We start from the raw sequence: 27889 nt of genomic DNA on the forward strand, positions 1-27889 counted from the left end.
AACTATATAGAGCTGAGAATGGGCCACCACAGAAATCCAAGAATTTAACTCTGATTGGATGCACTGGGAGAAAAAGAAAAGTTGAAGAAAGAAAATAGGTAGCAATCCTGACATCTCCTCCAAACATACATTTGGGATACTAATTTTTCCTTTCTGCTCATTGGTCCGAATGCCTGGACCACTGTCCTGATAAAAGTATACTGCTGCTGAGGATTAAAGGGCCATCTTGTAAGGCGTTTACAAAATGTGCTGATGGATTACCCAGTAACACCTTTGCTTATTTCTTCTGTTGGTGGTTGTTGACCTTTCTATCCAACAGGCCACCAATCTACTGGGCCCTGTTTCCTTCCATAACCAATCAGTCTGTCTGCAGCTGCATATGCTTCAATGAGGCAGTAACTGATCCACCTAGTTATGTAGGATTTAGATGCTTTTAAGTACAGTCATTTAGAATGGAAAGAAAAGAGATGTAACCCTGAATTCATCAGTTCTGAGTTAAATATTAACAGCTTTTTTCCACTTCTGGTATGTGTAGCAACTTCTCTTTCAGCTGAGGTCCAAACAAAGGAAGAGTAATCTCCTGTAAAATATGAAAGAAAAGACTAGAGTAGAAGAACAACCTTGCCCTTGTGTGGAAGGCACGTTAAGGTGCCTCTTCTAAGATAGATTTCAGTCTTCTTGTCCAGTGGTTCTCAACCTTTCCAGACTATTATACCTCTTTCTGGAGTCTGATTTGTCTCGCATACCCCAAGTTTCACCTCACGTAAAAACTACTTGCTTACAAAAACAAACATAAAAATACAAAAACGTGTCACAGCCCACTATTACTGAAAAATTGCTTATTTTCTTGTATTTACCATATAATTATAAAATAAATCAGTTGGAACAAATATTGTACTTACATTTCAGTGTATAATATATAGAGAAGTATAAACAAGTCATCTGAAATTTTAGTTTGTACTGACTTTGCCAGTGCTCTTTATGTAGCCTGTTGCAAAACTAGGCAAATATCTAGAGGTGTTTCTGTACCCCCTGGAAGAACACTGTGTACCATGGGGGTACACGTACTCCTGGTCAAGAATCACTTTTCTTGCCAATGTAATTGTGAATAGGATGCATGTATTTATTAGGAGGAAATATAGGGAAATCAGATATCACCAGCATGAGCAGATTGGTTGTTACAACTTATAGCACCGTGGAGGGGTACTAGGTTGAAGAGACAGGCAAAACTGTTCTGTTGGATAGGCATGCTTGCCCAGGCTTCCCCACCAGCTGGATCTCAAACTGAGAAGGTAAAGGTCCACAGAGGTGCCAGAGCTCTACTTCTTCAGCTTCTGTGATAGTCTCCTCCCAGATAGATTAAATCATGCCAAAACCCAAGAGGGGTTCTATTTGGTCTGCTCCACCATTACAAATAAGGAGCAATTTTTTTTTTCACCCAAGTTCCTGCTAGAATCCAGTTTTTCCTGTTTGTTCAATTATTTCATGCTACCATGCTGCACCAGTAAGTGTTCATAGAAGTTATAATAAATTAATTCAAACTCTTGCAATATTTTAGTTAATATTTATTTGAAAAAGGAAATCAAGAAGGAATTAAGTGCTGAGATGGGAGTTGCTGGGTTCAAGAACCTATGCTAGCACGCTGTCCTTAGTCTCCTTCCCCCACGGTTTATACATTCTCTTTTCCTACTTAAATGATGGTTTGCCATCCAGTCATTAACACAGATATCAGAAAAAGCCATCTCAGTTTCCTGGGTTTTATATTTAAAACAAATTAGAAGTAAAAGTCTGTCTAAATCTTTCGGGAGGAACACATTCATTTCTAGTCTGAATGCATATACCCTTCAAAAAAATATTGTCTTTAATAAAGTTTTAATATAAAAACTTGAAGTGCCTTATAGAAGGGCTAGCTTTAAATTCTAGTTCCACCACCGAGCACAGCTTTGCTGTGCTCATCCCAAGTGTTTCGAAACAAACGTGAACTAAATAACGTCAGTCCAAACTATTCATCTAGTTATTAAAACAGCTAGCAAGGGCGCTCAAGTCTCTATTTTTTAGAATTAAAATGTTGTAGCTTTAGTTTTTTTATTAAAGATCTTCCTTTAATTTTTTGGATATTGGCAAATCTCATTCTAAAATATGTTTAATGTTCACATTTAGTCAAATTCCACAGAACATGTCTGTAGAATTAAAGCAGTTCAGATAGTTTCTTCTAAAGATTTTTCTAATTGGAATTGATAATTGTCCAAAGGCTCAGATATTATTCCTCATGAATTATCTAGACATTTAATTTATTAATGAAGAATTCTGTTTTACTTATTTATAACCTTTACACTGAATATTTAATATGAATACATGCAACTAATACAATTGTCTAACCTTACATCCTTGTACTGCATATTCATTAAATTTCATCCAATGAACCGTTCCCCCCATGTTTTCTAAGTCCATTGTGTGAGTGGATTATTCCACTAGTACGAGAGTCCTACTTCAACGTGAGATTAGAATGAATTTTGCTCATTTGTACCAATTTGTGATTACTCAAATTTCTGTACCTCCTTTAAAAATGAAAGGAAAAAATTAAAAAATAAAGGTAGTTTATACATCAGCATTAAAGGTAACAGTGATTTTTTCTTAGAAGTTCACAAACAGTTCAGAGGAAGAGACTGAAAGTACCAAGTATAGGGCCCTGGGGAACATCAAAAGGTGGCTGAATCCTAAAGTAAATGCAAATGAATGGCTAGGAATATAGAATCACCAAGAAAATACAGTACTCCAGAAGAACAAGGAAAAGGAAACGTGGAGCAAGAGAGTGATGGACACTGTAGTGTCAAAGAGAGATAGGAACAGCAGGGGAGGGCCTCTGCCAAGAGAAGGTCACTACTAAAACTTTAGTGAAGACAGCCTTTGTGGAATAGAAAGCCTAAAAGCCAAGAAGCAAAAGGGTTAAAGAATTTTAAAAGGGCAGGAACAGACTACTTCCTGCTCAGGGAGTTTAGAGGTGAAGGATGGGGCAGCAGTTAAGGAGGCAGAAGTAGTCAAGTGAGAGTTCCCTCAAGGCATGAGAAACCACATTTGTTGTTTTGATAGGCTCTGTCCAGTGATCACATCACTCCTTTCCAACCTCTTTCATAAGCTTTTCCCCAAGCCCAACGGTTTCTTCACTGAAGGGATCTAAGTCAAACAGTTCTGAATATCTCTTATATTGTTGGCTTATTTGTTCTGAAAGCCCAGGTACATTTGGTGTCCAACATTCCCTAGGAATGTGCTTTTGGGCAGTCTTCCACATCAGGAGACAAATTCTTCATAGTGCTTATGTGTTGCATTAATATTACAGAGTGATTCATCTAATTCAGAGGGAAAGCCTTCCCAAATCAGAAAAAGGTAATACCTTAAGTTAAACTAAATCTTGTTGACAATTCTCAAAAGACTGCAATTCGGTGATTCATACATCACTGGTGAAAATCCAGTGCAAGTGAATTTTGAAAATTGTGTTTTATTACCATCTACTGGTGAAAAAAATAAGTTTCTCACAAACATAGCATTTTCTAGCCTACAACACTGGGGAAAACCCTAAAATATAAAGAAACAAAAAGATTTAATGGTGTTAATGATAACTAAAAATCAAGATCAGATAAAACTGTTACCTACCTTTTGTAATTGTTGTTCCATTCTAGGTGTGTGCACACCCATGTGCACAGGTGTCAGAGACTTTTGATGTAGCCATATCTGTAGGGTCAGCTGCAGCGCCCCCTTGAGAGCTGTGCTCATGCATTGGTATATTGGGTGCGGCCAACCCTACACCCCCTCAGTTCCTTCTTGCCAGCAACTCTGACAGAGCGGTAGGAAGGCGGGTAATAGAATGGACATGAGCAACATCTTGAAGAACAGTTAGTTACGAAAAGGTAGGTAACAGTTTTTTCTTCGAGTGCTTGCTCATTCCATTCTAGGTGACTCACAAGCAGTATCCTTGGAGGTGGGCTCAGAGTTCACAGTTTAGCAGCTTGTAATACTGCCCTACCAAAGCCAGCTTTGTCCCAGGCCTGCTGGGTAAGTGCATAGTGGGACGTGAATGTATGGAGGGACGATCAGGTAGCTGCCCTATAGATGCCCTGGATAGGCACTTGGGCCAGAAAAGCTGCCAAAGAGGCCTGCACCCTGGTCGAGTGGGCAGTTACAATTGCCAGGAATGGCACTTTTGCCTGATCGTAGCAGCAGTGAATGCAGGTGGTGATCCACAAAGAAATTCTTTGAGCAGACACTGGGCGACCTTTCATCATCCTATCAGCCACAGAGACGAATTGCATCAACTTACAGAATGGCCTGGTGCTTTCAATGAAGGACAACTCCCTCCTGACGTCTAGGGAATGCAGCCTACGCTCTTCCTCCGACTTACGCGGCTTTAGAAGAAAAAAGAGCCAGGTAAGTGAGTGTCCTGGACCATATGAAACGGAGAGACCACCTTGGGCAGGAAAGCAGGGTGTGGAGTCAGCTGGAGCTTGTCTTTGTAAAAGACAGTTTAGGGCAGTTCTGAGGTGAGCTCCCTAATCTCAGAGGCTGGGTGGGCAGATGTTACTGTAACCAGGAAAGGAGAAGGAGAGAGCAGGAAGCCAGAGGCTCAAAAATGGGGTCTTGTGAGCCGTTACAGCATCAGATTCAGGTCCCATGGAGGAACGGGATCCCTGACATGCGGGTAGAGGCGCTCAAGGCCCTTGAGGAACCTGGCAGTCATGTCCTGGGCAAAAACAGACCTTCCCTTGAGCAGCGGATAGAAAGCCGAGATAGCCGCCAAGTGGTCCTTGACAGATGAAAGGGACAGGCCTTGGAGACTGAGATGCAGAAGGTAGTCCAGGATTAACTGCAGTGAGGCTCACTCAGGCTGAACGCCTTTGTGCGAGGTCCAACAGACGAACCGCTTCCATTTGGCCAGGTAGGTTGCTCTGGTGGACAGCTTTCTACTGTCCACTGACCTGTTGGATATCGACCGAGCACTGCGGCTCCTGAGCATTTAACCATGCGGGAGTCTGCCATGGTTCTAGGATAGGAGGTCTGGCTTCAGCAGTAGCTGCAACGGAATGGCCAGGGAGAGGTTCAGGAACAAGCCAAACCAGTGCTGGTGTGGCCAAGCTGGCACTATGAGGATTACCTTTGCCCTGTCCTGCTTGATCTTCATGAAGACTCTGAATTAATGGTACTGGGGGGGAAGGCGTAAAACAGAGCCCCCGACAACATGAGCAGAAAAGCATCTAAAAGGGAGCCTCTGTCGATCCCCAGAATTGAGCAGAAAAACATGGCATTTCCTGTTCTGTCTGGACGCAAACAGGTCCACCTGGGAGTTCCCCACTTGTGGAAGACGAAGCTGACCACTTCTGAATGGAGGGACCTCTTGTAGCAAGAAGGTCCTGCTGAGGCCATCTGCTTTGTGCTCGGGTGCACCCACAAAATGATTGCTTCTGGCCTCCTTGGTTCGGGGGTGGGGGGAGGGAGTCAGACTGAGCAGACTAGTGGGAAGATGATGGGTGTTGCTGCTTAGATCCCTTGGTCTCTGTCCTTCCTCTTGCAGGAACCCAACTGTGGAGTTCCCCAGGGCCTAGACTGCAGGGGTGGAGGAGGCAGAGGGCGTAACAGCTTCCTGGCCTGCTGAGGAGTGTGAAGGCCCAAGGAGCAGAGGGTGGCCCAGGAGTCAAGTCTGTGAGCTCGGAGAAGAGCCACACCCCTTCAAACAGGAGGTCCTGAATAGTGGCCTGCATCTGCTGGGACAACCTGGACGACTGCAGCCAGGAATGGCACCTCACGGTCACCATGGAGGTGACCACCCTAGCCACTGAGTCAGTAGCATCCCAGGCTATTTGGAGGGGCCCCCTCGCCACTGCTGTGCCCTTGTCCATCGAAGCAGTGAACTCCCGGGCTCGATCTTGTGGAAGGGCCTATTTGAATTTGTTAAGGGAATCTCACAGGTTAAAATTGTATCTGCCTAATAGGGCCTGGTGGTTAGACACCCGAAATTTCAGGCTTGCCATTGAATAAATCTTTCTGTCAAATAAGTCCAGTCTTTTGGCATCTTTTTTTTGGCGTGACACTGACTTGGCCCTTCCTGTCCCTTTCATTAACAGCAGACAACTAGTGATGTTGCTAGAGGGTATGGATACAGATATTCAAACCCTTCTTCAGGGATGTAATACTTCTTTTCCACCAACTTCAAAGGCGGCAGAATGGAGGTGGAGGTTTGCAACAGCGATTTTGCAATTTTAAGGACCCCTGGGTGGATAGGCAGTGCAACCCAGGCCACGGTGGAGGAGGATATAATGTTAAAGAGCTTGCCTGACACCGCCTCAATTTGTATGTTCAAATTAGTAGCCACCCTTGTAAGGAGGGCCTGGTGCTCCCTGAAGTCATCAGGAGGACTGTCTGTTTGGGAGGGACCCGCCACCACTTTGTCCGGTGACAACGACTGCACCACCTATGGAGGAGCAGGTTCCCCCCACCCTCTCTGGGGATGGCTTCTTAGGTGCTGGAGTTCAGTGAGCTCTCCCGGATTGGATTCGGTACCGTGTTCTGACTCCAGTGCTGGTGGTGCCAGGGCTGGTTTGTCTGAGGTGGCCCAGGAGGACTGGTGGGAAAATGGGACCGGCATTACTAGCACATTCGCACGGGTTCCAGTATGGCCATTGAGTGGGCCACTGTCCCTGCTGCCACGAGGTCCACGCCAGTGGCGAATCACCCCTCCATGGCAAGGGGCTGAACTCCTGGTTTGACTTGGACCATTGCTCTTCTGGTGATCAGGGCGGAGCCATCGAGGCCTGAGTCTGCCAACTGATTCTGGTTGGCAACCAGCAAGGCAAGGGTGAGGAACACCACCTGCCTGACAATCGATACCGAGGGGAAGGGGACTGCTGTCATGACAAGTGACCCCAGCCTCGCTGGGACCAACATCTGCGAGACCATCTGGGTGAAGGTGAGCTAGGTTGCGGCGATCTTTGATGGGAAGGCTCATCGTTCCAGTGGTATGGGGACTGGTGCTGCAACTCCAGTGTCTCATGTCTCGTAGAGGAAGAGCTCGTTGAGGACCTGGGCCTTCTGGTCAGAGAGCTAGGATACTGTGCCAGGGTCCGAGGCCGTGGAGATGGAGATCTGAGCCTGCGGTCCAGTGACAGAGGGTGTTCCACTGCCCTATGAGGCAGTACCATGATCAGCTTGCCCCTAGATGTCAGGGTCTTAGAGGAGTCTGTCACCTGATGCAGCATCTGCGGTGCCAGTCGGCCTACTTGTTCTTTAGCTACCGGGGCTGCTTCGGGCAATGAGGGCTCTGGGAGAGACCGGGGTCCCCTACTTGTCTCTGGAGTTGGATCTCTGGCCAGGCTTTGGGGGGGGGGGGGTCAGACCTCTATGGTACACCAATGAAGCCCCAGGGAGGGCACATGGCCTGACATAGGTCATTTGCCCAGAGCCCCTTTCCCTTCCAGTGCTGGGGGGTTCTTATTCTTTTGCCATTTCTTAGGCACCAGTGAGGGGGAATGGTGCCAGGCGGAGCACTTTGCACTGAAGCGCCAGCGTGGTATCCAAGTGGGAGGGCTCCGATGCAGGGCGAATCGCAGCCTCCAACAGGAGGGCCCTCAAGCAGACACCCCGCTTCTTTTGAGTTCTAGGTAGAAAGTTTTTACAGATTCAACACTTGTCCTTTCTATGGGATTCCGCCAAACACTTAAAACAGCTGTGGGGGTGTGTGCGCGCGTGTGTGTGTGTCACGGTTAGGCATCAGCCTACTGCTCGATGAGCATGGTTTGAAGGTTTATACCTACAAACTATTTATACAAAAAAAGATAAACCAGTGGTTCTCAAACTGTGGGTTAGGACCCTAATATGGGTTGTGACCTTGTTTTAAGGGGGTTGCAAGGGCTGGTCTTAGACTTGCTGGGGCCCAAGCCCTAGCCCCTCAGGCAGGGCCAAAGCCGAAGACTGAGGGCTTCAACTCTGGGCTGTGGTGATCAGGTTACAGGCCCTTTGCCTAGGTGGTGGGCCTCAGGCTTCAGTCCCTCCTCCTGGGGTTGTGCAGTAATTTTTGTTGTCAGAAGGGAGTTGTGGTGCAATGAAATTTGAGAACCCCGAGATAAACAAAGACTGTAAAGAACCGTTAATGCTCTTGCAATTTGCAAGACAAGACGCTCCAACCAACCATCACGGGCGGCAAGAAGGAACTGAGAGGACATAGGGTCAGCAGTGCCTAATATACTGACGCATGAACAGGGCACTCAAGGGGGCACCACAGCTGATCCTATGGATACCACTAAGGCAAAAGTCTCTGACAACTGTGCATGTGGACACACACAAGCCTAGAATGGAATCAACATGAGCATGCACTTGAAGAAAAACTGGTTACTTCTTAAGGTGCCTGCAATATATTTAAAACTGTACTTGATCTTCATTTAGATTTTTCAGAGAGGTCAGCTAGGGATAAAGGACAATGTATACCATTCACTAGAATTTTATTTTCATTACTAGTATCTCATTTTTGCCCTTATATACACACAGGTGCCCCTCCTAGTGACTTCTATCTGAACTGAACCTATGTGAGAACTAAGTTGGTTCCTTGTGGCTAGTGAACAATAAGAGGACAAAGAACACATGTATTCAAACATAACTCCAACTTACCTCAAGGGGCATTAGTCTAATTAGTGTTGCAAAGCACTGAGTAGCCATGAAACGTACACTGTCCGTCTGATCACTCATTCGACCCAAAACTGGGACCACTAGAAGGACAATATATGGAACAATACCAACATCTAGCTGTTCCATTACAGCTGTATTTGTTATTAAGGAAATATTTTAACCGGTTCAGTACCTGCTTTACACCACAAATGGTATATTTTGTACTTGCGATTAGTAGTCAAAACTTCAATCATATTCTGTACATCAGCAAAAAATTTGTATCATTAAGTCAACAGGAGTAGAATTTTATACAAATATATCGGGGGAGACAATTTCAGAAATGCATATATCAATTAGTTATTTAAGGGTGACCCTCCTAGAAATGCTGCAATTCTTTGAAAGGAACACTGAAAACAAAACAGAGGCTTCATCTCGCCAAAGGAGTTTCAAAATTAAAGTTTAAACTAAACAGAAATCATGTTGACATTTTAAGAAGTCAAATGTAGATTGACGTAGACTACACATCTCCGGGGGGGCGAGAGCTCTTGATGGGCAGCGTGGCTGGCTCTGGCATGGTAAGGGGGCGGGGGGCAGTCAGGGGACAGGGAGCAGTTGGATGGGACGGAGGTTCGGGGTGTGGTCAGGAAACGGGGGACTGGATAGGCGTGGGAATCCCGGGGGGCCTGTCAAGGGGCAGGGGTGTGGATAGGGGTCGGGGCAGTCAGGGGACAGGAAGAAGGGGGGCTGGATAGGGGGTGCAGTTCCCGGGGAGGGGGTCGGGGACAAGGAGCAGGGGAGGGGTTGGATGGGTCGGGGATTCTGAGGCCAGGCAGTCAGGGGGTGGGGGCCAGGCTGTTTGAGGAAGCACAACCTTCCCTACCCAGCCCTCCATATAGTTTTGAAACCCCGATGTGGCCCTTGGGCCAAAAAGTTTGCCCACCCCTGGCATAGAGGGTTAGAAATTGGATCTTTATGAATTATCTGAAAAATACTGAAGTGGAGTGTTCGTGTGTACGATGTAGATTTTTAGCTGATAAGGGACAGAATGCTTTTCTTTCGAAAGCAGAACTAGTATTCATCTTGGAAAATAGTATTAATGCTACAAACAATTATTATTTAGGTGATAAAATTTGTTTTTGCAATATTTATGTGATCGGAATTAAGATTGCATATTTTCTGTTGAGGAGGCATATGAATTATGACTAATGGATCAGAGAGATATGGAGGAGAAAGCTAAATTATAATTGTGAATTGCAAGGTTTAGATGAGGTATAAACCATAAAAGAGGCAGAAAGTTGCTAGTTGTGTCCATCTATATCCCCAGTCACCACTATGAGCCTGGTCTCCCTCCCATCACTATGCTTCCCTACATATACAGCTTTTATCAATAATATAATATAATATAAATAAATAAAACCTAAATGTTTATATCGGAGGGAGGCATGGTGGGGAATGTGGATAGCGGAGTGGAGCTAGTGATGTATGGGAAAAATATTTGGGAGCAAACTGTGGGAAGCAGGGTGGTATGAGGGCACGGATGCAATGCAAGAGAGAAGAGTAAAGTGGACGCAGAGCTGCAGAGGGCTAGGTCATGTGTGGGCTGTGCATGAGGTAGATGGGAAACAAGTGGGGTGGAAGAGAGCTCCAACAAACTGGTTACGGTTCATCAGAATGTAGTATCTATCAGCTCCTCCTATGTCAGCTTAGTCCCCACATACTTTCTCAACCCCTTTGGCTCTCCCTGGTATCGCTGCATGGTGCACCAGAAGAGCTGATGGGGAAAGGTGGTAACAGGTGAGAGTTTAAGTTGATGTGAGGGACTGAATGGCGATCTGCAGCTGTACAGATGTAGCCTAGATAGTTTTGATCAAGGCATCAGTACTTAAAAGCATTCCTCCATACTGCCTTATATCACCAGCACATCAGGCAGCAGCATCCAGGAATCAGAATTTCTACACAGAGGCACTGGTGCATTGAGGGTTCCCCTGGGTAGGTGACATGGCTGTTTAGCTAGAGAAATGCAAAGAAATCTGAACACAATGACAAACTTCCAAAAGTTAGTAAACTTTTTCCTAAAAAATTAACTAGAAAATTCAATTTTGCAACAACTAAGATAACTGGAGACCAAACAGAGGGATTTTAGCCTCCTGAAAATGCAAAATTTTAACATGTGCTACACTACAGAGTTGCTTGTGACACCCCCATAATATTTTTTAAAAGTTTAACTAAAGTAGCACAAAAAAATTCTAGGCTGGACACACAATAGGACTAAATAGGTCCTCCGACACTGAAAACTGCACAATCCAAAGATTTAATGTACCATTAGTGATAAGCACCAGCATACTGCTATTGCCAGAAATCTTCATGTTCTGTAGCAGATACTGCAGACTGTGATAGTGCATATCATTACTCAGACTAAGTGCTGAGTAACTCAAAATATGGAAATTACTGACACCATAAAAGGAGAAAAATGTCAAGCAGAAAAATAGGGTGGGTGGTCATAAACACACTACCAATTTTGTAAGATTTTGCATTCTGATTGAAACTATGAAGTAATAGCTCATTCTACTGGATACAGGCTAAAGGTTTCCCTTCTGCTTCAGATCCAGAAATCACTGTTGGCTCATTTGCTCTGTTATTTCACATGCAAATAAATCAAGATAATTTGTTTATTTTCAGTCATTTGAAAGTGAAGCTTTCTTTGGTTCTGAGAAGTTTCTACCAGTCTTCAAGATGGTTCATACAATCATTTCAATCTTTAAAATGAAGACAAAAATAGTTACCTGCCTTCTCTGTTCAGTTAGGAGGTCATTTGCTTTGGTTAGATTAGAACTATTTTCTTTAAAAAGGCTCAGAGTAGTTTGGGCTTTTTCTATTAAAAATTTTTTCTCTGATATTACCAACGAAAGGAGAGATTACTTACCTACACGGTAACTGGAGTTCTTTGAGATGTTTTGTCGCTATGGATGCTCCAATTCATACATGCATGCATGCCCACATGCCTTTGATCAGAGATTTTCAACAGCAGAATCCATGGGTTTGCACCTCTGCTCTACATCTCCTTGTGCTCTGGTCTGAAGATATGTAGGGAAGGGCAGACCCGCTGCTGCTCCAGTTCATTCTCTACCATGCAACTTGGTGAGAGACCAGGACTCAAAAGCAGAGGGGAAGAAGAGCAGCTAGTGGAGCACCCATAGGGACAAAGCACCTCAAAGAACTCCAGTTTCTGTACAGGTGAGTAACCTCTCCTTTGAGTAGTGGTCCCTATGGGTGAGCCACTTCAGGTGACTCCCTAGCAGTGCCCAGACTACTGAGTTAGGAGCTGGCAGGGTCTAGTACCGATCGGAAGACAGCCATCCCAAAGGCTGCACTTGCTTAGTGCTTGGAAAAATCAGGGGGTGGCCTTACAGATGTCTAAAACAGTAGCAGTTTTTAAGCAGAGCCATAGAGGGAAACCGTTCCCTAGTACAGTGGGCAGTCACCCTAGAAGAAGGGTGCCATGCAGAAGCTTCAGAGCATGACAGAATACAGCCCAAAACCCATTTAGACAGTCTTTGAGCAGATATATAGAAACAAAGAGCCTAGGGGAGGCTTTGGTACTATGGAGGTAGATGCCTACAGTTCTTCTAACATCTAGGATGTGAAGATCAGTTTCTTTCCTAGAACTGTGAGGTTTAGGGTAGAATAGCAACTGAATATTCTGATTAAATATGGCTGTATGAAAAGATCTAGGGTAGGAAACGAGGGTGTTGATGAAACGTCACTTTGTCCCGGCAGAAAAAACTGTGCAAGGTGGATCAGCCATAAGGGCGCCCAATTCCTCAAATCTCCTAGCCAAGGTGATTGCTACTAAGCAGGAGGTCTTGAAAGACAAATGAAGCAGAGAGCAGCTCACCATGGGCTTGAAGAATGGTTTCATCAGAGCACTTGGGACAAAGTTGAATCCCAAGATGGTGCAGGCTCTCTGACAAAGAGAAAAGGCACATAAATGGGGTCCCAGACAGATTTTACTGGGATCCTTCCACCGAGGGAGTTGAGAATCTTCTGCAGAATAGACACCCTCTTGGCCAAGCTGTGTTTGTTGGGTTCGTAGACTGTCCTGACCTAGGCTTGGAGATATTGCAAATCAACCCCAACATTTGTGGGACATAACAAATGTAACCTAACAGCTTACAGGCAGATCCAACGTATAGTTTGAGGACTCCTCTGAATGTCCAAGATTAGGTTGCTGAATCTGATGGCAAGAAAGCTCTAGTGGTTCTGGAATCAAGCGTAATTTCTATAAACTTGATGCACTGGACTGGCATCAAGATAGACAATTCTAAACTCAGCCTCAAAGAGCAGAACAGGACCAGAGCCTTAAAGCCTGCAGACTGAACCTCTACAAGGGGCCAGCCCCAGAGAAGCCAGTTGTCAAAGTAGACAGCTGCTGGCAAAACAAAAACGCAGAATCATGTATATGTAGGGCTGGAAGAAACCTTGAGAGCTCATCTAGTCCAGCCCACTGCACTGAGGCACGACCCAAGTAAAACTAGACTATCCCGGACAGGTGTTTGTCCAATCTGTTCTTAGAAACCTCCAATGATGGAGATTCCATAACTGCCTTTGGAAGCCTATTCCAGTGCTACCATCCTGATAAAGTTTTTCTTAATATCTAACCTAAATCTCCCTTCCTGCAGTTTAAGCTGATTACTTATTGTCCTATCTTCAGTGGACAGGGAGAACAACAGATCACTGTTTCTCTTTAAAATTGCCCTCAACGTATTTGAAGACTTATCAGGTCCCTGGTCCCCATTCCCTCCGTCTTCTTTTCTCAAGACTAAACATGCCCAGTTTTTAAAATTTTCCTTGTAAGGTGAGGTTCTCTAAATCATTTTCATTGCTCTCCTCCAGATTCTCTCCAATTTATCCTCACCTTTCCTAAAATGTGGTACCCAGAACTAGCTCAAGTGCTGTGTTGGAGGCCTCTCCAGTGCCGAGTAGAGCAGACAATTACCTCCAATGTCTTATGACTGACACTCATGTTAATGCTAATGCCATTCTGGAGTGTCTTTTTCATAACTGCATCACACTGCTGGCTCATATTCAATTTGTGATGCACTATACCTCCCACATCCTTTTCCGTAGTACTACCACCAAGGCAGTTATTCCCCATTTGTAGTTGGGGATTTGATTTTTCCTCAAATGTAGTACACATTGCACTTGTCTTTCTTCTTGATTATTTCAGACTAATTCATCAAAGTCATTCTGAATTCTAATACTGTCCTCCAAAGTGCTAGCAACCCCCTCCCCCACCTTGGGGTCATCCACAAATTTTTATAAGCATACTGTCTACTCCATTATTCAAGTCAAATAATGAAAACATTGACTAGTACCGTACCCATGACTAGGGCCCTACCAAATTTTTCATGGCCATGAAAAATGCATCATGGACCAGGAAATCTGGTCTTGTGTGTGCTTTTATCCTATACTGTACAGATTTCACGGGGGAGACCAGCATTTCTCAAACTGGGAGTCCTGACCAAAAAGGGAGTTGCGGTGGGGTTGGGGTGGTCCTCAAGGATTTTAGGGGGGGTCGTGGTATTGCCACCCTTATTTCTATGCTGCCTTCAGAGCTAGGCAGCCAGAGAGCAGTGGCTATTGGCCAGGTGCCTAGCTCTGAAAGCAATGCCCCACCAGCAGCATTACAGAAGTAAGAGTGACAATTCCATACCATGCCATCCTTACTTCTGCGCTGCTGCTAGAGGTGGCTTTGCCTTCAGAACTGGGCTCCTGGCTAGGAGCCACTGCCCTCCAGCTGCCCAGCTCTGAAAGCAGTGCTGCAGCCAGCGGCAGCGCCGAAGTAAGAATAGCAGTACGACCACCTCTACCCCCTACAACAACCTTGTGACCACCACACAACTCCTTTTTGAATCAGGATCCCTACAATTACAACACTGAAATTATACATTTAAATGTCTGAACTCATGAAATTTATGATTTTTAAAATCCTATGACAGTGAAATTGACCAAAATGGAATGTGAATTTGGTAGGGCCCTACCTATGTCAGACCCCTGCAGGGCCCCACTAGATATGGCCTCCCAGCTGAACAACGGATCATTGATAACTACGCTTTGAGTATGGTTATTCAACAGTTATGGACCCACTTTACAGTAATTTCATCTAACTAAGACACCACAAGGCTCTGTCTCAGGCTACAGGTGGTTGAAAAGGAACTGAAGCAGGAGCGAGTCTGCCCTTCCCTATAAACTCTCAGATTGAAGCTTGAGGATGTGTAGGGCGCGGGCTTGGACCTGTAAACACTGCCATAAAAAATTTCCAATCAAAGGTGCATGGGCATGCATGCATCTGAAGAAAAGCACCCACAGGGAAAAGCACTTGAAGAAGAACGCTGCATTTGTTGTTCCAACTTCTATTATCACTACAAATCCTGCATTTTGGGACAAATAATTTAACACACATATTTACCAGATTTCAAAAAAGACAAAAAACACTGAAGGTATCACAACTGTTCGGGTATATAGGACAGAGAGCTGTCTTACATATGAAGACAGACATGAAATAAAAGGGGTATATGAACAACCCTTTGTACATATTGTTTGCAACATGGGAATTGCCACATTGGATCACATCAGTAAGTCAGAGTCTGGAATCCTGCCTCTAACAGGGACAGATGCTTCAGAAGTACCCTAGGCAGTTAGTGGTTGGCTAATGTCTTAAGCAAGAATGTTTAAATAACTCTCCAAGTTCTTAAGGTTAGATATTATCCACTTAATAGGTTTAATTTTTTTGATAGTCCTATTTAGCTATGGGCCTTGATGGTAATCTGCCACAGATTCATTACATGATATGCATACAATTTTATCATTTTAAAAACTTGTTGCCTTTCAGTTTTCATTGGAAAGATAATCCTGCAATTCTCTTTCACACTATCTCCACTAAAACCTCAACAGGAGCAAAAAAGCTCATCTGATGGGCAACTTAAGTGATCCAACCGGAAGCCCAGCATCCTACACTAGGAGGATAAAACAAAATTTTACTTTTATTTTCTACTTTTCACACTACAGAAATTGTATTTTTTGCTAATCACACAATTTTAGATAATACAAGCAAGGATACAAGCAAGCGCTTCAATTGCACCCTCTTGTTTGGTATTGTCATCTATTGCTCCCAGCCATGGAATAACCTTCTCTAACAAAATATTCATTGTATCCATGGTAGCTATTTTGCTCATAACACCTACACAACGAGCAACCATGTGTCTCACTGCAGTGCTTGGATGCTGAAGGCACACATAAAGATGAGGCAAATGCTGTATCAACTGAAAAGAAAAAAAAAAGAAAGTCAGATCTCTATATTGCATATAAATATATTTATTTCATCAATTATTGTATCCTAGTCAATACCATAAGGATACCCAGATTAAGACTTCTGAATGCAGAGAGGTCTGAGAAAAAACAGCATACTGCCCATACAAACATAATGTAAGACTAATTTACTTGCACCTGGAACAAGGGATATTCTCCAGTACAGTAAGAAGTCAATTAGCAAAGCAAGACAGATGTATGAAGTTCTTAAACCTGAATTTAAAATTTAAGCACTCTACAGATAGGAAAGAAGTTTCAAACTGAAAAAGCATCATCTCAATCTGTGAGAGTTAAGTGCTCAGAACTTTTGAAAAAAAAATTTAAAAAAAAATTAAAAAAAAAAGTGCTTACATATAGAATTAGGAAACTAACTTGAGGCTCTTTTTTAAAATCTTGGCATTTAAGTTCAGAAGAGTCTTTTCAGTCAGTCATTTTCTTCCTTGCTGAATATATAGGGAAATATTGGACCACATTCTATCCTAGTCATAATTGTATTGACCACCCTTCTTTCCACTTTAAATCATTTCACATTCCTGAGTCAACTACAGCAACTGCTTATTCAGAAAAGTAGAATTAGGAAAATATATTATATTTGTACCTATACTTTAATGCAGTTTAACAGCAAAGAAGAGACAGGCCCATATGACCAGTCAGCTCCCCACAAACAATTTGGAAACCTCTGAACCAGAACAAAATACATTTAAATTCAAGGAGCTTACGGTTGTCTTTAAAACAATGTAAACTGCACTGTAGCTTGAATTTCAGATATTACCAACAACTACATTTCCAAATGGCTTTCCTCCCTCTTTATAGATGATATATGAAAAAATAAGATATTGATTTTCTTGACCTATCCTGCACCTTGTAGATAAAACAAATATGGAATTGAACTATATTTAAAAAGGCGCATGGCATAAAGAAGGGATAGAACATGCAGCTTTCATATCTAGAAGCTAAATAAAAAAAAAAATGCAGGAGGCAGTCTCTTTTCTTAAGGAGACTAATATAAGTGATCTGAAGAGAGTACACAAGCAACCTAATAGCAATACAACTATATAAAGAACTGAAGTATTGTAAAAAAGTACAACAAACAATGGCAATGAATGCAAATTGTTTGGTCAGGAAATCACTTTGGAGTAGAACATGCTAATTACCAAAGGGTGAAGCTGAATGTCCATTGACGCTGCTGTTGTTTCAAACACCTGTAGAGAATTGACCAACTCCTGAGCAGACACATCTCCCTTTTCCAATAAGGATTTCCGATCTGTTAAAAACAAACAGATGTCCAGTTTCAGATAACACATATGCTATAAGAAAACAAAAAAACAAGAACATAATAAGAAATGTACATACCAAAACTGTTTAGGTTAATATTATTTCTTAGTGGACCAACCATAGCATCCCAGAGATGTGGCAATCCTATTACCATTTCAGCACCGAAATGTTTAGCTATAGTAGATAAGGCAAATTCAGCTCCTCTCCTCTGTACAATATATGGCTTCTGAGCCTAGAATTAAAATATGGTTGAGGGAATAAGTAGATTAAAGGAATTTAAAAATGAAGCAAAGCTTGTTACATTCAAGCAAGGTTTAAGTGTTAAACAAATCTGCAAATTGCACAAAAAAAAATAAAATTAAGAATGTCCTTCCCTGGCTCAAACTTAAACAAATTTGATTGCATAACCAATATTATACACTACTGTTCATCAAGGGGAAGACTCAGGGCTTGTCTACATGAGGAAAAGCCTGGAATAGCTAGTGCATGCTAGCTACTCTGCATGAACGCCTCATGTGGAGAATCTTATTGTGCACTAAGAGTGCCCTGTCCAATTATTATAAGCTTATACTCTTTAGAAATGTATTAAGTTAAACCACACAAAGCCATTGTTAATGCACAGAAAGTGTCTCCACACAGGAAGTTCATGAAGAATAGCTACTGGCTCTAAATTCACCCCCTAACCTGATGCTCATTAACTTCCCCACGTAGACAAGCTCTCAGAGTCTTATCAGAGCTTGCTGCACCTTTGGTGGTAGAAGATACTGAAGGACAGTTGGGGGATGCTCCAACTTTTATACCTTTGGAATCCTGTACCAAGAGAAAGGGAAGTAACTTCTGTGATTATTGCTCTCTGGAAGTTCACAGTACAGGCACTTACATTCTTTACAAGTGGTATTATGCAGGAGGGCAAACTGAACTATTTATAGTTCCTATGCAGCATCCAGTTAGCAGTTCCTTGTGTTTTAGCTCCCAATTTAACAAGGTAGTTAAGCATATGCATAACTCTAAGCAGGGGAGTAGTCCTACTGAAGTCAAGGGGACTACTCACCTGCTTAAAGTTATGCATGTGTTTAACTACCTTGCTGAATCAGGGCCATAACTGCTTATGAAATTTGTTAATCTCTAAGGTGCCACAAGTACCCCTTTTCTTTTTGCAAATACAGACTAATACGGCTGCTACGCTGAAACCTATGAATTTTGAGTTACAATATAATAGATTCTGCCAGACTTACTCATATTAAGTACTTAATGTTAAGCACTTAAGTCCTAGTGGAGCAAATGGGGCTCTTTGAACAGTAAGCATGGCAGAAAATACATCTTACTTTTGCAAATATCCAGTTGAAGTTCATACTTTGGATCTGTCTACACTAAGGAGTTTTAGAAGAAAAATCTGCACTGATGGGAGCCAAAGCATAGACAAGGCTCTGCCATGTATACTTGTAGAGCAGGTTTTTTTATATAAATAAATAAAAGATTCCCCCTATGTTTTCCACTAAGATTCCCTAGTGTAAATGCATCTCTTGAGTTTCAGAGCCACACAATAAGTTATTTGGCATTATAGAAACTTCATTTTTTCCCCCTCAGAGAAAACACAGCAAGCATCTCTTCCCCACAAAATACCTCAGAGAACAGCTTCCTCTTTTTATTGAGCATACAGAACTAATTTCATGCCATTTCCAGTTTACTGGTTGGAGTTACTCATAAAATATGAATTTATTTTCATGGTTTATGAACTTATAATCTAGAAAAACTTAAGCTTCTGCAGAAGATATCCAGTTCAACTTTTAAAATATCAAAAAGGAAGCACATTGTAAATTAATTCACTTAATTATTTACAAAAAGGCATGTATGTAGAACGTTTGTAAGGGAACTAAGTAATGTGTAATTACAAAGCCAAGTTATCATCTCTGACAACTTCCACATTCAAGCTAAAAGTTAGTGATGAGTAAGAAAGAAAAAGATTTTTGTCATTTAACCATGGTGACCTTACCTTAGAAATGATATTTTTCAAATGAATTTACACTAGTCTATTGTATGAAGCAGATCAGTTCTAAATTTTTTCTTTGATGTGCTAGGTGGCCAGTTGTTTGAAGACTAGCTATTATTCATATAGATTACATGTATCAGTCTAACACTACTTTCTACTGGGTCCCCAAAGCAATACTAAATACAAATTTACACAGTAAATAATGGCTTAAAATAAAATTGTTTAGAAGTAGATTTTAATGTGAATAAGGTATTAATGGGATGCTTTCAGATTCTTTAATTCAACTAGTTAATACAACACTTGCAAAAATAATTGACACATTACAAATGTGAAATTCAGAGATACTTAAAAAGTCTTCGGGTTCTGTCTCAAATTTCTGTAATACATATTGAGCAGTCTTCTGTCCCTCCCTCCAACGTAGACACCAGGGAGAGGGCACACTTTTAATGTAGTACTTGAGAATTTAATTCTGCATGTCCCATTTACATGAATAGCTATTTTACTCAGGACTAAATGTTTCCCTTTAGAATTAGTTTATTTTAAGTTTAATACCACTACAGATATTTAATTCTTCCTCTATTTGAACATAAATTCTTCATGCTGCTTACAACATAAAAAAGTAAACATGGACTCAGTTTTTAATTAAGAAAAACTATTATGCCATCCTTTGTGTAACTCCATTGACTGAAATACAGCTACATTTAGAAGAACATGTCTTATTAAGTATAATGATAATCAATAATCTAGCTCTTTAAAAAAAAAAAAAACAACACACAAAAAAACAAACCAACCCAACTTATTTACCTCATCAAGTTCTGTGGTGAGGTTTCCACTACTGCCCGTTGGAAGGTCTGCAATTTGGGCTTTTGGAGCCTTTGGTGTAGGACCTCGCCTACTTGTGATGGCAAAAGCAGCTTTCTGATGTCTATACAGAGTAATTATTCCTCTGTGCTTGGTGACAGTATGGTGCATCCCATCTCTCTCAGAGTTGGGTCCTATAAGAGGATAAAGTTGACAATCTACTTTAAAATACAGTACCAGAAATGGGTGGCAGTGGTAACAATCTCAACTTGCTTTACAAAGAAGGGTAAATATCATTTTGTGGATAATGAAAGAGGTGATTTGACTTGCACCAGATCACACCGTGCGTCAGTGAGAGCCAGGAATGGAAGCCACACCTCCCTAATTAGGGTGTGCCTAGTCCACTGGGCTACTCTGGAGAGAAACCACACACTAGTAGTGAGCAAGTAGTTCATAGTAAAATTGAATGTATAATTGCAAGAATTTAAGGAAAGCAGCTCATCAGACCAAAATTATCGTGATGCACACTCACTCCCCCATCTCTGTTTGTAGAGACTCGGAAGAATTTTACTCTGAAATTTAAGATGGGAAATATACTTTGGGCACCCACAGATCTAAAAGGAAGAATTAATATAGATGTGGGTTAACTAGCATTACTTTTTCAGTTACTTTTCAAGTAGTAGGAGTGGTATTAAAAAGATTAACCAACCACATTTTTAGGTTTCATCAGATATGTGAGTACCATATATGTATGTGTTACGTGGAATTTACTTCAGAAGTATTTTACTTCCAATTCTAAACACACATACAAAAGGACATAAAATGTTAGTCAAGTCACAATAAATTTAATATTTCAAAAATTTTGTTTCTTAAAGTTTAGGATTCAGATTGTTCATCTGAGAGGTAGAGATTTACTTTTCAGCCACAAGAATGGAAAAGCATTAATTTTCAGGACTATATTTGCAGGGTCTGATTTTTTCTGTTAACATCATTACATGTATTTGTGAACATTTAATTTTCAGTTGTCTTATGATTAGACTGCAGAACTACAGCATGCAACCAACATTAGGTTTATTCTATGTAAAATTGTACTAGCAATATTATTCTAACAGAATAGTAACACATCCCTCATTTCCACATAGCATCACACTTCTGCTCCATGAAACATTTCAATTTAAAAACCATCCCAGGAGTCCGTTTTTTTGTTGTGTTTTAAAAAGTCTTCCACAGAAAAACTTCCAGAAAATTCACTAAAACCAATTCTTGAGCTACACTGCTATGTTCAAAAAATAAATGTACATAGCTACTAATTTTTCAGACATCTCCTACAGTTCTAACAAGAAGTTAAAACAGCTGATTGATTTTAAATACATAAGTAGAACACTCATGTAGATATCTACTATATAAAAACAACAAATATTTCATTTATGCAATTTTTTTCAAAAAACTGACACAGACTTCGACAATATACCTTTAGAGTTTTCATGGCTGCTTTGAGGTTGTGCAGGACATGCTGCTAAGGGAGTAAGATGTGGGTCCACACAGAGAGAGTTGCAGAGATTTTTTATGATCTTAGAGTTGGGGCATGGAGATCTTGATGTACACTGTTGAAGTAACTTAGCTACGCACAAAGCTGCGTAGTTTTGTACCAGTATGTTCTCTTCTTTTTTGACAGTTTCCATTAAAGGTTTTATGACAGGATTTAGTTTTTCTGGAAGTTGTTGTAAGCTCACAACAGCACATGCAGCAAAAGTATGGACTCGCAGCTGTAACACTTGCCATTCCTGGTTTGTTTCCGTAACCGTCATTTGGACTTGTTGTCGTTTACTGTCCAATTGTTGTAAAATATTAGGATTTAAATTAAAAGCTGATGTAACTTCATTGAAAACAGTAGTAACCTAATGAAAAGAAAACTAGAGTTAAAACCAATTTGTGCTTATAGCACAACCAGATTTCCTCTAAAAAAGAGGAGGTGGGGTTTGTGCATGATGAAAGAAATACTGGGTTAAAGACACAGGTGATCACACTTTCATTTCAACTTTAATACTGAGTGAAATTCTGGCCCCAGTGAAGCCAATGGGAGCTTTGCTTAAAATGTCTGCCCCCCCCCCTTTTTTTTTTAAAATGGGGAATAAAAAGTACTAGCTGGTACCTATGAATTGGGATTCCCACTACACATACACCATGTCAAAATACATTTTACATCCTGATTGAAGCTTTCTGTAGAATATTTAATGTGGCCCAGTTGTTTTCCCTCTTCTATTTTCTTCTGTTTGACATTTCTTCTCTTCCCCCCACCCCTGACGAGTGCGTTTTACCTTACATCCCTCCAGTAGACTACCTTTCCTTCTCCCTTTCTAAATATCTCCCATCATTAATTTCTTTGTCTCTCCTCACTTTTGTTAATCATTCCATAATTTCTTTCCATTCATGCCCACAGCTCCCTTTGCCCTGCTTTCCCCCAGCTTACTTGCAGGACCCCCCTCCCACTATTCCTCATCTGGGACACAGATAAATGGTTAGAAGGATATCACATAAGTCCTGATTCCAAAGAGTGTTCTTCAGTATCTGCCTAACTCCTGTTAGTCAATTTTGCAGCAAGACCCAGATGACTGGCAAGTCACTGAAGCTTGGGGGAGAGTCTGGGAATTCCCTATATTTAAGTTGTCCTGTGCCCAGCCAGAAATAGCTAGACATTCTATGGATTACCAGCATGGGGGTCTGAGAAAAAGAGAGACAGGCAAGAAGAGCTGTGCTGTCCAGCATACTGGGGCAAGACGTGCAATGCTACAGAGTCATGTGGAAGTTGAGCTGCTCCTCAGCTGACTTTGTAATAAAAGGATTGCAGTGCTTCTGGAACACTCAAGATCTTTGGATTTGACATGGGCCTTATGTCTGCTGTTCAGCAAATGCTGATTGATCTCACTACCCTGAAACTTGCTCCAGGCACACAGGTGGGTAGAGAGCAAGAGGAAATCTGGTAGGGACACTGCTGCACCTACTCTGTGGTACGGAGCTCATTACTAGATGAAAATACTAACATTGTTAGTAATGAGACAGCATGCACAAGTGTTCACTAAATATTTGTGCTGCATTTGTACAGAAGCAGAATGATATATTCATATCATGGAGAATGATGCAATACTTTCCTGTTCATTAGTAACTAAGGAGGGTTAGACAACCTCTGCTAGGGATAAGTGTTTTTAAATCATCAGGCCTAGATAACTTGCACCCAAGAGTCGACTGAGGAGATCCGATTGCTGACCTTTATTTTTAATACATCTTGGAATACCAGAAAAATTCCAGAAGCCTGGAAGAGTGCCAATGTGGTGCCAATATTAAAAAAGGGCAAACAAAAAACAGAAGACTCGGGTAGGTACAGGCTAGTTAGCTGGACATTAATCCAGCGAAAAATAATGAACAAGTGGATATGGTATTCAATTGAAAGATTAAGGATGGAAATATAATTAATGCCATTCAACTTTGTTTTATGGAAAAAAAGCCTTGTCAAATGCACCCGATTTCACTCTTTGAGATTACAAGTTTGGTTGATAAAGGTAACAGTGTAGATTTAATATACCTTGATTTAGTATTGCACTACATTCTGAATAAGAAGTTAGCATAACAGAATAATCACTAAAGACACAGGTTAAATGGATTAAGAACTATCTGGTAGGTCTCAAAAAGTAGTTGTCAATGGGAAATCATCATCATCATATAGACATGTTTCTAATGAGGTTCTTCAGGTATCTGTTTGAGCCTAAAATACTATTCACATTTTTGTCAGTGATCTGGAAGCAACTATAAAATCACTGCTGATAAAATTTGTGGATAATACAATGATCACGCAGTGATAAATAATGAGGACAGGTTAGTCACACAGAGCAAGCCGATCACTTGGTAATCTGCATCCTTTCACAGAGAATGAGTTTTAATAAAGCCAAATGCAAAGTTCCGGGATGCATGTCACATCTACAGAATGGGAGACTGTATCCTGGAAAGCAATAATTCTGAAGAGGATTTAGGAGTCATAGTGGACAAGCAACAATATGAGCTCCCCGCATGACACTGGCATGATAGTAGGAAAGTGTGGGTCAGAGATATCCTTGACGGTGACCATAGTATTAAGGGCTGAACCAGTCTTTGTAAGTTTATAGATGAAGCCTGAAATCAAGCAGTACCGGCTAGTTTATCCACTGCACTACTAGATAATCCAGCTCAGAGATACAGAACAGGTCCCATGCTGCTGGATAGCCCTCCAGTGTCATCAGTACCAAGATATTTTTTGCATTGAAGGGGTTGGTACAGAAGTGGCTGGCTGGCCTCAGTGATCATTAAAGGAAAAGAAGGTGTGTGTAGTGGGGAGCATTTCTTCCTAGAAGAAGCTTTATTTTGTCCCATCCTCCACCTCATCCTTCTGCTTGTTCACTGGAGAATGGTTATGGGGACCTCAACCTTCTAGATGAGCATGGCTCCTTCAAGGAATGTGATCCGTGCGCCTTCCTCAGCACCAGAGAAGGGGATTCGGTGCCAACTCTCCACAATATCTGGAAGGACACTCCTAAAGGACAGTAAGAAGGAACTGTGGAGAATCTGGAGCAGCTTCTTCCTTTATACCATCATGTAGAGGGCACATGTACCACCCTGACAGGTTCTGCTAAGGGAAAAATCTCTGGCTCTGGTGCACTGGGTGTGCACACACCTAAGGTGGAATGAACATATGCGATCACAAAGAAAAATTACCCTTCCCAGGAAATATGCAAATCCAGGTTTCCTATCAGCCTCAATTAACATTTGACTGCATAAGTGTTTTTTAAAGCACTGACCTAAAAGGATGTTGATAGCGAATCCAGTAGTTGGGTTTAAAATGGTGCCTCTATAATTCTGTAAGATATATATTTCAATGGAAAAATATCATGCTGCTAATCTTTTGGTTCATCTTCTTCTGTGCACATATAATGAACATCCATTTCTTATCTTATGCCAGAAAAAGCAACCATTCAAGTCACAATATATGTATTGACTTCTGAAAAGCATTGCAATTCTTCAGCATTATTATACAGCACATTGAAAATTAGGACTAGAAACTACCTCTTAATTCAGATTTACTCACCAGTTCATTAGCTTGATCTATTGTAAATACACTGTAGTTTACTCTGTTCCCAATGTCAATGTGTGCATCAGCTAGTGATGAAATGAGTTGTTTACATTCATTCTGCATTCGTGTAAAAGGAACAGCAATTTCATCATAATAAAGGTGCTCAGAAAGGACTCCAAGTAAGCGTGGCTGCACAGAAAGGGCTACAGCTTTACATTCCTAAAACAGAACAAGCCAATCAATTCAGATCTTCAAGTGTTCAAACTGGTTATTTTGTTCAATTAAGATGAAGGAACACAACTCAACTTCGCTAATTAGATGTTCCTGAACAAAACATTTAAAGCTTTTAACACAGCAAGACTTAAAAGCGACAAAAATGAAGATGTGCACACAAACTTCCGTATACCATGAAAACAGTTAATGGTCCCAACATTTTATAAAAATTAAGCATTCATCAGTACCGTATTAATGGAAAAGTTTTTCCAAGTAGGTTTAACACCCAATTTTACATGGATGGAGAATAACTTACTAAACAAGAACAAAATCATAACAAAAGGAAAGATGGTATACATTTATGCAGAATACATTGATATTAAAAGAAAGTCAAGTATCCATCTAGAGTGAATATTCGTAGAACCCTTAACACATTCACTGAACGACAGTGTCACCTTTTAGCCAACTTTAAAATAATTCAGTATCATTCTAGGCCATTGCTTCACCTGTCAGATTTCATCATTTAACAGTATAAAAATACAGTATTAGCTTTTTTGTTGTACTTCTATTTCAGACAACAACAGAAACGGTCATTAATTTAGTAAATCATATTTAATTTTTGCTGTAAAAAGCATCCTACCTTTTGCAAGGCAGCCCACTCACAAATTACTAACGCAACACTAATCCTCTGCAAGGCAGATTTCGAATTCAAATGGAAAAGCAGTAGCTGAGCTAGTGATTCAGCTGGTTTTATTTCTTGAGGAACGGTATTTACACTTGGATCACAAATACAGCAGCAAAGTGCTCCTAACAACCTTGACCAAAGAAGAAAAAAAAAAAAAGTGTTACAGTAACATTAGTCTCACTCCTTGGTACATACTTTAAAGACAAAGTTAAATGTCTCAGATAAGTTAGATTTTAGCAAAAATTTTACAAATTAATTTTTAGATTATGTATTGTTTTTGTATTTTTTTTTCATATTTTCCACAAACTGACTTTGCTGCCATCACCCGGGCTCGCATAACAACATAATCCCTGGTTGCCAGATCTTCTGTAATGCTGTCTGCACCAGCAATATACTCCTGTATCACTTCTTTGTTCTGGGTTTGACCTTGACGCAGCTTGCCACCTGCTTTTTCCTATGGAATAAATACAGAAGTAGTAAGAAATCTTGTCTGTTTTGCTTTCCAAAGTTTTCTGTATTTCAGGCAAAAAACCAAAACCCTATGAATTCACATTTCCATATTAAATTATAATTGTTCTATGTAGTGATTTGGAAAACATCCACACCAGATTTTATTGTACATTAGTCCAGGATCTCTGAATAACTGACAGTGACTTTTGAAAGTGCTTAAATCATGGATAGATGACTATGAGCTATTGCTGAGGCCCTGCACTGCTAAATGTGTGGCCTGGTTTGATTATTAACTAACTTATCTAAGCCAGTATGCTGCTAGACCTCCAGTTTGAATCTGAGGCCAGAACAAGTGAAGAAAAACACCATATGACAGTTTCTCACAAGTAAAGTAATCCTGAGAAAGCGGATTCAATTCTGCAAAACAGAAGTTGGAGAAATGATACACATAGGTGCTACAGATCAGATATGAAAACATGTTGAAATAAGAAGTATCTAGAACCTTATAAAACAGTAGAGGGTTTACAAGGAGCACAGTACATAGTTTGATCCATCCACAGATAGGTAAGGGTACACTACAGCAGCACAGGAGTAGACACTTCCTACATTGATGTAAGCAACATCAACAGAAACACCCCTTCCATCAACTTACAACTCCTGTAACATCAACCCTTTGAGAAGTGGTAGCTAGGTCAACTGAAGACTCCTTCCATCAATCTAACCTCATCTACACCAGGGGTTAGGTTGACCTAACTATAGTGCACTGGGTGCAACATTTTTCACAACCCCGAGTGACAAGTTTTAGGTATAGACCACGTCTAAAGAGTATTTACTATATGGAGAATTAGAGTATCTGCCAGAGAGGCTCTGAGGCATTTTTGAGTGAACTAATGTTTAAATTTTTCACTAGGAGGGTGGTGAAACACTGGAATGGGTTACCTAGGGAGGTGGTAGAATCTCCTTCCTTAGAAGTTTTTAAGGTCAGGCTTGACAAAGCCCTGGCTGGGATGATTTAGTTGGGGATTGGTCCTGCTTTGAGCAGGGGGTTGGACTGGATGGCCTCCTGGGGTCCCTTCCAACCCTGATATTCTATGATTCTATGAAATTACTTTTAGTTCAACAACTTCTATTAATTGCACAATAGGCTTTATTACATACATTTGTATTTGGCCTTGACAAAATTAATTTATATAAAGAAGAAAAATTGTGCCATAGCGGTAATATAAGCGTCAAAGCTTACCAAAAGAAACTGTCATTTTAAAGTTCTTATACAGGGCCAAGTTGTGCCATTTAGGTACTGGCTTGTGTCAGGGTGATGCAAAACTGTACTGCTGCAAGTGGAACCCCAGTAGGGACTATATTT

The 27889-nt window shown here is 41.2% G+C and overlaps 1 protein-coding gene across 6 annotated transcripts in view; it reads right to left on the reverse strand.

Moving 5' to 3' along the window:
• BTAF1 (B-TFIID TATA-box binding protein associated factor 1) overlaps window positions 1-27889 on the reverse strand; it is a 100529-nt gene that overhangs the window by 34081 nt on the left and 38559 nt on the right. For all 6 annotated transcript variants that reach the window (XM_073353922.2, XM_073353921.2, XM_073353919.2 and 3 more), the window contains exons 17-25: window positions 26388-26530; window positions 26032-26206; window positions 25194-25397; window positions 21552-21978; window positions 20084-20274; window positions 17368-17521; window positions 17169-17278; window positions 15767-15968; window positions 8650-8798 (exon numbers count right to left, since the gene is read on the reverse strand). In XM_073353922.2, coding sequence (XP_073210023.1) covers window positions 8650-8798; window positions 15767-15968; window positions 17169-17278; window positions 17368-17521; window positions 20084-20274; window positions 21552-21978; window positions 25194-25397; window positions 26032-26206; window positions 26388-26530 — 1755 coding nt within the window. The remainder of the gene's footprint in view (window positions 1-8649; window positions 8799-15766; window positions 15969-17168; window positions 17279-17367; window positions 17522-20083; window positions 20275-21551; window positions 21979-25193; window positions 25398-26031; window positions 26207-26387; window positions 26531-27889) is intronic.

This window comes from Lepidochelys kempii, chromosome 7 (assembly GCF_965140285.1).
Source record: "Lepidochelys kempii isolate rLepKem1 chromosome 7, rLepKem1.hap1, whole genome shotgun sequence".
NCBI lineage: Eukaryota > Metazoa > Chordata > Testudines > Cheloniidae > Lepidochelys > Lepidochelys kempii.